The sequence below is a fragment of the Physeter macrocephalus genome, chromosome 16 (genome assembly GCF_002837175.3).
Source record: "Physeter macrocephalus isolate SW-GA chromosome 16, ASM283717v5, whole genome shotgun sequence".
NCBI classification, from domain to species: domain Eukaryota; kingdom Metazoa; phylum Chordata; class Mammalia; order Artiodactyla; family Physeteridae; genus Physeter; species Physeter macrocephalus.
The window spans coordinates 101,278,447-101,290,791 of NC_041229.1; the positions used below are offsets into that span (position 1 = coordinate 101,278,447).

At 46.8% G+C, this 12,345-nt stretch overlaps 1 protein-coding gene across 3 annotated transcripts in view; it reads right to left on the bottom strand.

Annotated features, from left to right (window-relative positions):
* Positions 1 to 8,797: 8,797 nt before the first annotated feature.
* SLC22A6 (solute carrier family 22 member 6) overlaps positions 8,798 to 12,345 on the bottom strand; it is a 7,777-nt gene continuing 4,229 nt past the window's right edge. Inside the window, exons 7-10 of one of the 3 annotated variants that reach the window (XM_007109988.2) lie at positions 11,152 to 11,366; positions 10,933 to 11,041; positions 9,389 to 9,592; positions 8,798 to 9,069 (exon numbers count right to left, since the gene is read on the bottom strand). In XM_007109988.2, coding sequence (XP_007110050.2) covers positions 8,982 to 9,069; positions 9,389 to 9,592; positions 10,933 to 11,041; positions 11,152 to 11,366 — 616 coding nt within the window. In that variant the 3' untranslated portion in view covers positions 8,798 to 8,981. The remainder of the gene's footprint in view (positions 9,070 to 9,388; positions 9,593 to 10,932; positions 11,042 to 11,151; positions 11,367 to 12,345) is intronic. The other 2 variants (XM_007109991.2, XM_007109989.2) reach the window with 2 other exon arrangements.

The following is a 12,345-nucleotide window of genomic DNA, read 5'->3' on the forward strand; positions in this document are numbered from 1 at the left end:
TGCCTCCTCAGCTCGTCAGTTCCTGGGTCTGCTGTGGCCCTAAGTCACCTGAACGAAAGACTAGTGTTTATAACTTCTTTCGAGGCACCAAGTTAAACTGTGACTTGAAAGTAAGACGTTCACGTATTAAGACTCATCGGGTCAGTGATTTGTTCAAGGGGATCTAAAGGGCAGGTAAAGTTGGATGCGGTGGAAGAAACCACCTTCTTGTGAAGGAGAGATATGCGTGACGCCCCAAAGTTTGGTGGTTTGAATCTCCCCACCCCAGGCCAGAGCAAGCGACCTCCTTCTTGGAGGAGATAGGAAAAAGCAGAGGGAGGCCCAAGCTGGTTTGAGCACAAAGCCCCAGCTGAATTCCCTTTTCTCAAGGCCACTTGGGCCAGATGGAGTTGGGTAAAGGCTCTGAAGAGCTCACATAGAAATGCCATTGTGCTGTGGTTGTCAGCACCCCCCAACCTGTGAGCACCGCCTCTGTGTTAATCCCAGAACCTGGGCCTTCAGCTAAGCCACAGCTTAACCTCCACTCAAAGAGTGAACCCTGGGAATTCTCTGGTGGTCCAGTGGTTAGGACTCGGCACTTTCACTGTCGGGGGCCAGGTTCAATCCCTGGTGTGGGAAACTAAGATCCAACAAGCATGACATGCGGCCAAAAAAAAAAAAAGTGAACCCTCCTCAGAGGTAAATATCAGCAGGGCCTCTTTTCTCATTATAATGCAATCCAGTCCCAATTTTTCTCTTTCCCTCAATGGTAACAGCTAAAACCAAGGAAATGTCCACCACCGTCTATCCCATTAGCTGGTTAACCATCCTCAAAACTGGGGGAAAAAAAATCTTTATTGAGATTTAGTATATACAATAAAATGCATCAATTAGGGGGGCTCATTTTGACAAATTTATACACCCATGTAACCACTATATAGAACATTTTTATCACCTCCAAATTTCCTGGTACCATACTCCAGATAGCTCTACTTAGTCCTAGGCAATAGATGGGTGGCTTATCAAAATGGGTGGCTTATCAAAAACAGAAATTTTTTCTCACAGTTCTGGAGACTGGAAGTGTGAGATCATACTGCCAGCATGGCTGGGTTCTGGTGAGGATCTCTTCTGGGTTGCAGATGACTAACTTCTCATTGTACTCTCACATGGTGGAAAGAGGGCTAGTTCTCTGGTCTTTTCTTATAAGGGCACTAATCCCATTCATGAGGGCTCCACGCTCATGACCTAATTTTCTCCCAAGGGCTCCACCTCTAAATACCATCACATGGGGGATTAGATTTCAACATATGAGGGAATTTCCCAGCGGTCCAGTGGTTAGGACTCCATGCTCTCACTGCTGAGGGCCTGGGTTCTATCCCTGGTTGGGGAACTAAGATCACACAAGCTGTGTGGCACAGCCAAAAAAAAAAAAGATTTCAACTTATGAATTTTGTAGGGACACAAGCATTCAGTCCATACCACTCTGATGCTAAAACCAGACAAAAACATTGCAATAAAAGAAAACTAGAGACCGATATCCCTTACGGTGATAAATGCAAAGTTCTTACTATAATTTTATCAAATTTTAGTCAGCAATACATAAAAAGGATAATGCATCTTGGCAAAGTAGTGTTTATCCCAAGAATGCAAAATTGATTTAACATTAAAAAATCAATTAATGTAATTCACCATATTAATAGACTAAAAAAGAAAAACTATATGATCATCTCAATAGATGCAGAAAGATCTCTTGATACAACTCAATACCAACGACCTCCATGATAAAACTTCTCAGCACACCTGGAATAAAAGGGAATTTCTTCGAATTGATGAAGGACATCTATTGGAAAACTGTAGTCAACATCATCCTTAACTGTGAAAGACTAAATGCTTCCTTCCTAAGTTCAGGAATAAAACAAGGATATTCACGCTCACCACTTTTATTCAACATTGTACTGAAAGTTATAAGCAGTGTAATAATGTAAGTAAAAGAAATGAAAGAATTCCAGAAAAGGAATAAGGAAATCTGCTTTTATTTGCAGACAACGTGATTGCTTGTATAGAAAATCCCAAGGAATCTACAAAAAAGCTACTAGGACTAATAAGTGATTTCAGCAAGTTTGCAGGATGCAAGGTTAATGTACAAAAATCAGGTCAGTTTCTGTATAACGGCAACAAACAATTGCAATTGAAATAAAATATCATTAATAATTGCATAAAATATGAAATGCTTAGGGATAGATTTGACAGAATGTGTGCAAGATCTGTACACTTAAAAGTACAAAACATTGCTGAGAGAAATTAAAGAAGATCTAAAAAAATGGAGAACTATATCATGGATTGGAATACTCAATATTGTTAAGATGACAATTATTCCCAAAATGCTCTGTAGATTCAATGTAATACAAATCAAAATTTTAGTAGTTTTTTGGGTAAAAATTTACAAGTTGATTTTAAAATTTATATGGAAATGCATACGATCTAGAGTAGCCAAAGCAACTTCGAAAAAGTTAAAATTAAAGGATCTACATTGAGTTCAAGACTAGTTATAAAGTTATAGTTATTAAGACAGTTGTGATATTCATGTAAAGACACATAAACAGATCAATGGTATAGAAGAGTCCAGAAATAGAGCCACACACATAGCCAGTTTACCTTTGACCAAGATACCTAGGCAATTCAATGAGGAAAAGAAACATTTTCAACAAATAGTGCTGGAATAATTGGTTACCATATGCAAAAAACAATGAACCACAACCCTCTTTACAAAACTAACTCAAAATGGATCATAGACCTGAATATGAGTTAAAACTATAAACTTTCAGTAAGAAAACATAAGAGAAAATGTTAGTGTCCTTGGGTTTGGCAAAGATTTAAAAAATAAGACACAAAAAGCATGAATTATAAAAGAAAAAATAAAAAATTGGACTTCAGGGCTTTCCTGGTGGCGCAGTGATTGAGAATCTGCCTGCCGATTCAGGGGACATGGGTTCGTGCCCTGGTCCAGGAAGATCCCACATGCCGCGGAGCGGCTGGGCCCGTGAGCCGTGGCCGCTGAGCCTGCGCGTCCGGAGCCCGTGCTCCGCAAAGGGAGAGGCCACAACAGTGAGAGGCCCGCTTACTGCAAAAAAAAAAAAAAAAAAAAAAAAATTGGACTTCATTAAAATTTAAAAACTTTTGCTATTCAAAAGACACACATAAAAATGAAGAGACAAGCTATAAGCTTAGAGAAAATATTTGCAAAACACATAACTGGCAAAAGATTTTAAAATTTATGTGGAAATACAAAGTATCTAAACTAGCCAAAACAACTATGAAAAATTTAAAATGAAAGGAGTATATTCTTGTTTCTAGAATACATTAAAAAACAGCTTCTAACTCAATCATAAAAAATCAACTGAATTAAAAATGTGCAAAAAGTTTTGAACATATACAAAAGAAGAGATCTAGATGGAAATAAGCACATAAAATTTTCTTAACATCATTAGTCATCAGGGAAATGTAAATTAAGACTACAATAGGATACCACTACACATTCCCTCCAATGGCTAAAATTTAAAATATCTATCATACCAAGAGTTGGCAAAGATGTGGAGCAACTGGAACTCTCACATACTTGGTGGGAATGTGAATTGTTACAAAAATTGGACTTCATTAAAATTTAAAAACTTTTGCTATTCAAAAGACACACATAAAAATGAAGAGACAAGCTATAAACTAAGAGAAAATATTTGCAAAACACATAACTGGCAAAAGATTTTAAAATTTATGGGGAAATACAAAGTATCTAAACTAGCCAAAACAACTATGAAAAATTTAAAATGAAAGGAGTATATTCTTGTTTCTAGAATACATTAAAAAACAGCTTCTAACTCAATCATAAAAAATCAACTGAATTAAAAATGTGCAAAAAGTTTTGAACATATACAAAAGAAGAGATCTAGATGGAAATAAGCACATAAAATTTTCTTAACATCATTAGTCATCAGGGAAATGTAAATTAAGACTACAATAGGATACCACTACACATTCCCTCCAATGGCTAAAATTTAAAATATCTATCATACCAAGAGTTGGCAAAGATGTGGAGCAACTGGAACTCTCACATACTTGGTGGGAATGTGAATTGTTACAACCACTTTGGAAAATTGGCTATTTCCTAAAAACTTAAACATACATCTTGCATACTACTCAGCCATTCCACTCCTTAATGTTTGCTCAAGAAAAATGGAAGCCATGTCCACACAAAAAGGGGCATGAAGAAACTTTGGTGGCAATGGCTATGTTCATTGTCTTGATTTTGGTGATGGTTTCATGGGTGTATGCATCTGTCAAAACTCATCAAATTTAACACTGTAAATATGGGCAACTAATTGTCTAATATATTTCAAAAAAGCTGTAAAAATATATTAGTTAACATGTCTTTGGCTGCAAATCACAGAAAAACCAACTTACAATGGCTTAAAGAATCAAGAGGATAAGGAGGACTTAAATTTAAATTCTTACCTTCTACCATTAGAGTAGACGTAGGTGGCTCCAGGATTGGTTAAATCAGTGGCTCAGTGACACCATCAACCCCCTAGGTTAGTTCCATCTTTCCACTTTGTTACTCTTTTTTTTTTTTGCGGTACACGGGCCTCTCACTGTTGTGGCCTCTCCCGTCGCGGAGCACAGGCTCTGGACGCGCAGGCTCAGCGGCCATGGCTCACGGGCCCAGCCGCTCCACGGGATCTTCCCAGACTGGGGCATGAACCCGTGTCCCCTGCATCGGCAGGCGGACTCTCAACAACTGCGCCACCAGGGAAGCCCCACTTTGTTACTCTTAGTTGCTGCCTTCATCTTTGCTCCGGTTTCCCTCTTGGGTCACAAGATGGCTGCCACAGTTCCAGACATCCCATCCAGACTCAGCATTGTCTGTCAGCTAAATCTAATCTAGCCCTAACAGGCTATTTGGTTTCTTCTCTGGGTGTGGCTTACATGGAACTTGCTACTGGGGTGTGGGTTTCTCCTGGGGGAGACATTTAGGAGAAGCAGGAGCAGACCTTACTAGAGCTGGTCAGGGAAACTGAGGCTCAAGGTCATCTAGCTTATTACTCCAGCTTTTTGCAGTGGAGTCAGCTACTGTTCCATGATTACAGCATGAACTACATGGAGACGGTCACATCTCAGAGAATAACATTAAGTGGTTTTCTTGAAAGAGGAGGAACAATGGGGCAATGGGGCCCACCCAGTGTTTTTCTTTTGCTCTCTATACCTATAACAAAAATCTTTCCTTCAACAATTTAAAAAATGTGAAGGTAACGTAGGGGTTAAACAGAGAGGGGTCTAGGAGTCCTAAACTTAACTGGCTACAAGGGTCGGAGGGCAACATAAATATGTGAATCTGTCAGATGTAAGACAATAGGCAGTGGTGAGGCCTATGGTGATTTGGACAGTACAGCCCTATCCCCACCAAAAACATAATGCATGGGAAAATGAAAGCTCTATGGGCCAGTTTGAGACTCCTGGAGGAGTCTGAGAATAAGGGATGTGTATTCGTTTCCTACTGCTGTTGTAACACATTGCCACAAACTTAGTGACTTAAAACAGTGCACATTAATTTTCTTACAGTTCTGGAGGTCAGAAGTCTAAAATCAATGTGTTGGCATGGCTACATTCCTTCTCGAGGCTTCAGAGGAGAATTCATTTCTTTGCCTTTTTCATCCTCTAGAGGCTGCTTGCATTTCTTGGCTTGTGGTCCCTTCCTGTATCACTAGGACCTCTTGTTTCTGTTGTCACATCTCCCACTACCCACTCTGATCTCCTGCCTCTCTCTTAAAAAGACTGTTGTGTTGGGACTTCCCTGGTGGCTCAGTGGTTAAGAATCCACCTGCCAATGCAGGGGACATGGGTTCGAGCCCTGGTCCGGGAAGATCCCACATGCCACGGAGCAACTAAGCCTGTGCACCACAGCTACTGAGCCTGGGCTCTAGATCCCGCGAGCCACAACTATTGAGCCCATGTGACACAACTACTGAAGCCCGCACGCCTAGAGCCCGTGCTCCACAAGAAGAGAAGCCCGCACACTGCAATGAAGAGTAACCCCCGCGTGCCGCAACTAGAGAAAGCCCATGCGCAGCAACGAAGACCCAAAGCAGCCAAAAAATAAAATAAAATAAAAAAATTTATTAAAAAAAAAATCACTATTGTGATCACACCAGGCCCACCCAGGTAATCCAGGATAATCTCTCCATCTCAAGATCCTTAACTTATTCACATCTGCAAAGTCCCTTTTACCATGTAAGGTAACATATTCACAGGTTCCAGGATCAGGATGTGCACATCTTTGGGTGTCCATTATTCAGCCTACCACACGAAATGAAAGCTTAGCTGGCTGGGCATCTGCTCTCCAAGGGGCCATGTAACTCCTGGGAAGTGGGGAGAAGAGCCTGATGGAGGAGCTTGGTGTGGACTGAAGCTTGAGTTGTTGAGGTGGGACCTGGGATGCAAGGGTGGGGCCCTGGGAAGGTGGCTTCCGGTGAGCCCTCTACCAGAGTCATGCAGGTGAAGAACCTCTTGAATGTGCCGTCCTGTCCAGGAAGTACTCAAGGCTGTAGGCAGAGAAATTGAGGGTGGCCTCAAAGGCTCTACCTACCCTGGCTGAAGATAGGATCTTGTGTTCAAAACTGGGGACAGCATCTGTGGCCACCGGGGTGGTGCATGACCATATTAGAACTTGGCCTTCCAAGGCAAGAGGATGAGATGTGAGCCAGTGTTTGGGGGCTGACTCCTTCGGGAGACCGGGTCAGAAGTCATGTACTGCTGACTTAAGAGTGGGAGGAAGGTAGAATTCCATTTGGTCAAGGGCATGGGGTGAGTGCAGGAAGTCTCAGGCCGGGAGCTGGGGAAACGGGGTCCGTGCAGATGGTGTAAGCCACCTGAGTCAGCACCAGGTCTTTACCAGTTGGGGGTGTATGCAGCTGGGACAGGCCAGGGACTGGCTCTGGTTGAGACAGATGCAGGTACCAGGTGATCTAAGCACAGAGATGACAGACCTACAGGAATCAGAACATGTCAGAGCTGCTAGCAGGGTTTTGAGGCAGGGGTAGGGCACGTCACTGGTCCCCAAACCCCTACATCTGCAGAAGCAGAAGATGCCATCCTAGGTGCCCCTCATCAGCCACCAGGGCAACACTGCCTGAGAAATAGCAGCAGGGGTGGGGCTGGTGGCGCTCTGGCATCTACTGGGTCCTACAATGGCCAATAAATTCTTGGGGAGCATGGGAATGTCGGCACCATCGGGGAACACCAAGGTTTCAGATGTTCCAGGATGTGGGGTGGGTTACGGTGATTTCAGCTCTGCCCAGTCTGTCCTCTGGCTTTCTGAGCTGCCTTGAGCTCTCCCAGGGCTTTGTGGCTTTTTCAGGGGAGCTCCAGGCCACCTCCCCTCTCCAGGTTGCCCTGACTCAGCTCGAGCCCTCGGGTCCCACCTGGAAGGCAATGTGTACAGCTTGAGAGTGTGAACTTTCTCCAGGGGATGAGGGTCTGGGGGGCTGGGTCGCTTGCAGGGGAAAGAGTAAGGGGCAGTGTGCCAGCAGACAAGCATGACTAAGCAAGTACATGTACTAGAGGGCACTGCTGGCCCCCTCCTTCCTGCCACCTGTGGGTGTTAAAAGGACTATCTTTTCCCATGGCCTCCCCACTCTAATCCCCCACCTCCACCCCCACCCCCAGCTTCTCTGAAGGGAGTTCCCTTGCGGATGCAGGTGACTGGATATTCCTCTTTTCCTGGCTGTGATCCCTAAACTGCCTTCTATCCCTCCTTTCACATGGTTCCTACCATGTGATCCGGTCTCCTCCACCGCCACCTCCCCCGCTTCTCTGTCTCTTTTCAGCTCAGGAGGGAGGAGTAGGAGAAGCACAGCCCTGGGGGTGGAAGAGGCCAAAGTCTCAGTGCCTCACAGCCCCCGGGGCATTTGGTGCGGAGGGGGGAATGTCCTGGCACACACATTCCACGTGGTCTGCTTCTAACCCTGACTCTGCAATTTAATAGCTGTGTGAATTTGGGCAAGTTACTTAACCACTCTGTGCCTTGATTTCCTTACCTGTAAAATGGGGATAATACTAGCACTTATCTCTAGAAGGTTCCTGGGAGGACTGAATGCGTTAATACATGCAAGGTGCTTAGGACAGTGCCTGGCACCAAATTAGCACTCAGAGGTGGCTCTCTGGCTGGGTTCCACCCTCCCCTTTTCCTCCTCCTTCCCCTCCACCAGCCCAGGGCCCGCTGGAGGCTGAGCAGCAAAGAAAGGCCAGGAAGTGCAGTGCAGAGGATTAGGATAGCTAGCAGGCTGAATCTCCAGGTGCAGAGCTGGAAGTGACAAACTGGTTTTGAGTCCAGACCCTGCTGGAATCCAGAGGAGCAGGGATCAGCATCCTGACGTCACAGCTGCTCTCTTTTTTTCTCTTCCTTTGCTGCCAGAAGTTCCCAGGAGCTTTCACAGAGAGGGAGGATCCTGAAACAAAGCCTCTGATTGGCTGCTTTCATTTTCGTCCCTTGTCAGTTTCCAGCGCTAGGGAAGGGGTGGAGTGTAAGAGATTGAAAACTCAGAAATAGCAATATTTAGATAGGTTAGAGAAGGAAGGAGGGGAGAGGGAGGAAAGCAGGGACAGGGGAGGGGGCCGAGGTAAGAGGTTCTTCTCCAGTTGCCTGGGGTGGTTTGTAAAGTCCTGGGGACTGAGGGAGGGGACTGGATTGTATGCGCTTTTGGACTGGAAGCTGGCTGAAGCGGAGTGGCTGTTACTTTTGAGACAGGAGAGACAAAGGGAAATGCTGCGCACAAACCTTTTAATAGGCGGTCTTCGTGGCGTCTATTCAGAGAGGGGGGCCCCTGGGGAGTGCTCCCTGAACCATAGCCCCAACACTTGGGCCACCATTCCCCCTTCCCCCTTCTCCTGTGAGTGGCCCAGGACCTGTAGGACCCTGTCTTCCTTTAGGGCTCTGTAAGGCTCCTTTTCAATGCTCAGAGTCCGTCCTTCGCTTGTGCTGAGGCCTGGAGCGGGACCATCTGCTTTTGCTCCTGTCGCCGCTGCCTCCTCTTCCCTCTCCTCCTGTGGCAGGTCGGGGTGGGTGGGCGGGCAGGAGAGTGGTGCCCTCGGTATGCAGCCCCCAGGCCAGCCTGGGGCTCCCGGGGTTGGGGGGTGGCTCTCCATTCAGCTGTGCCCAGCTACCCGCTCTCTGCCCCGAACATCTACCACTCCCTGGAGCCGTGAGCCCCAGGAAGGACTCCAGGAGACTCTCAGCCAATTGGGGACACAGGGACAAAGAGCCCTGGCCTGGAAGAGGAGGCCTGGGTTTGAGTCTTAATGCCACCCCCGCCTGGATGTGTGACCCGGGGAGAGTCCCTGCTGTCTCTGGGGGGAGGCCCACCTGTTTTCCACGTCCTGCACCGTGTCTGGCAGTGGCTGGCCCAGGGTCTCCGGCAGGAGGGCAGTGGCAGCGCTGGCCGCCACGGGCACAGCGCCGTAGATGAAGAGAGGCACGGAGGGGTAGATCTCGGCGGCCATGCTCACCAGCGGGCTCACGATGCTACCCACTCGGGCCAGGGTGCTCCCCATGCCCAAGCCTGTCTGCCTGCGGGACCCAGGGGGACGGGTGCCGGTTAGTGTTCTGGCATGAGTGCTGAGGTTCTGGCTGAATCTGGGGCCAGGGCAGCTGGGGCCCAGCCCCGGGAGACCCGCTGGTGCCTGCTCTGTTCCCCATTTGATTAGCTAACCAATTTGGCGTTTATTTTGGAGATTAAAAAAAAAAACCAAAACAGGTTGGGAAAGGCTCTGGGCAGAGAATCAGGAGATTGAATTTTGCCTCTGCCTTTAACTTGCTATGTGACCTTGGGCAAGTCTCTTGCCCTCTCTGGACAGTTTCCTGAACTGTTGAGTTAGCTTAGTTCGGCCAGTTGTTCTCAGATCACCTGAGGGATTTGATTTACAGTTGCCCCAGCTCCACGCAGACCTGTTGGATTAGAATCCCTAGGGGAAGGGACCTGGACTCTGCATGTTAAGAATATGTTAAGAACATTCTCTATGAGAGCAGAGGTTAAAAACTTTGACTAGGGAGATAAACTGCTTGGTTTCAAATCTAAGCTTCCTGACTTATAAGCTGTGTGACCTTGGGCAAGGCACTTAACCTCTCTGTGGCTCACTTTTCTCATTTGGAAAATGGGCATTATCATAGTACCTACCTCATAAGCTTGTTATGAGCACCAAAAGAGTTGATGTTTATAAACCGTTTGACAGTGCCTGGCACATAGTACTACTTTATACTATTGTTCTTTCAGCTGAAATCCTTTGAAGGTACAGGACAGTAACCATGACCCCTTGGGGTTCTCATTCCAAGTAGCCTAGGGAAGCCTGGCATTTCTTTGACATCTCATATGGATTTTGCACCCCATTCTATTTTTTGTTGTTGTTGTTTTGCATCCCATTCTTAAAATAGATATGTGTTTCTGGTGTCTTAATGCAAAAATCCCCCCTCCCTGCAAGCTTGGCACTGAAAAAAGCAGTGCTGTATTTATCCATACAACTTCCAGAACCACCGTTATTAAGTGGTTGCTCTGCGATAAAAAATTACTTTCATGTCTGTGGTCTTTGGTTTCAGACATACTACTTGGTTAGAGATGGAATTTAGATTTTGTGGCAGCTTCTAACTTGTGCTTTGGAGATCAAGGGGGGACTTCTAAGACGTGTCTTCTTGGCCTCCAACCCTGTCCCAGTTGGTGGCTCAAATCTTCCCCTTAGGTCAGGTAAGAGCTTAACGGGCAGCCTAAGTGTGTACTGAGCGGCCGATACGGACATTTCGCTGTTAGGTGCTGGGAGGAGGCCTTGGGCTGGGGCATACTGGACTGTGCTCTGGGTCTGACCTGTGCGCCGGGGAATGCCTTGCCCCAAAGCCCCTCCCGTTAAGCTCCCACTCACCGGATCATTGTGGGGTACAGCTCCCCGGTGTACAGGAAGATGCAGTTGAAGGAGGCAGCCAGGCAGCCCTTCCCCAGCACAGCAAGGGAGGTTCGGACAATGGACTGATCTAGAGAGGAGAGAGGGGGTCAGCAGATCTCGGGAGCGCGGGCTGAGAAGTTGGGTCGTGTCTGGGGGTGTGGCCAAGGATGAGGGACCAAGATGTTCATGGGTGCTCACCCTGGGGTACCACCCCATTGATCAGGATACAGGTGCCTGCCAGCAGCAGCGAGGCCATCTGAGCAGGCCGGCGGCCCATAGAGTTGATGACAAGGAAGCCCACAAGCTTGGCAGGCAGGTCCACAGCACCAAAGATCACCTGGATGAGGTAGATGCTGACCCCAAAACCCTGCAGGTCCATGACCAGCCCATAGTAGGCAAAGCTAGTGGCAAACCTAGTGGGGAGGGATGAGGGGTATGGAGTTTGTTAGGAAGATGAAACGGGGGGGCGGGGTGCTCATCCAAAGCAGGGGTGAGCTGCACAGGTTACCCTGCTTAAGAATCTGGAATCTTCCTTGCCTAATATGTCTTCTGTCATTCAGTATGCACTTTAAGTATTGGGCTAGTCCTCTAACACCCCAGGTTTCTCAGTCTTCTGATAGTGTCCCCAGTGTATTAGGGAATTTTCACTTAGTTGCCATGCAGGATTTACACAGTTTTAGTCTTTATTTTATCTATTGATACTGGACTGAGGGAGGACAAGTGGCTATCCAAAGCCATATATTTAGGGCCAAGGGGTTGGGAGAGGCCAGAGTTTTCCCGGACCTGTCCGTGGTCCTGGGATGGGTGTTGTGCTTCTTAAGATGTCAAGAGCCCAGACTACAAAGCTCAGGTTGTTGGACAGAGCCCACAACCTGGAGTAAACCCCAAATTGGAAGCAAAGAATTCATTGGCAGGGTTGTTCCTTCTGACCGTGTTTCTCTCAACTGTCATGGGATTGCTACGATGATGGGGTTGGGAGAGTAGCACGTAAGAGGGGTAATGGGTGATGCTGCAGTGGGAAAGGAAGGTTTTTGGCTCGTCTCAACCCTGGCCAGAGTGTACTTTCAGAGATGAGTTTTGCCTGTGCCTGTGTTTCTGGCAGGCACCACAAGGCCAGTCGTGTCTCTCCATGTTTTGCAAGCCAGCCTCGTCTCTGCCTTTGTGAGGTAATTCTGTTGACTCTGCGGGCCATCAGTACCGAGGAAGTGTTTCCATATTTGGAACAGAGCTGATAAAAGGAGAAGAATATGGAGAGATTGATGCCCAGTTTGGAGACTGGAGGCAAACTGAGGCTGGAAATCATCTGGTTCTTTTTTTTTTTTTTTTTTGTGGTATGCAGGCCTCCCCCTGCTGTGGCCTCTCCCGCTGCGGAGCACAGGCTCTCGACGCGCA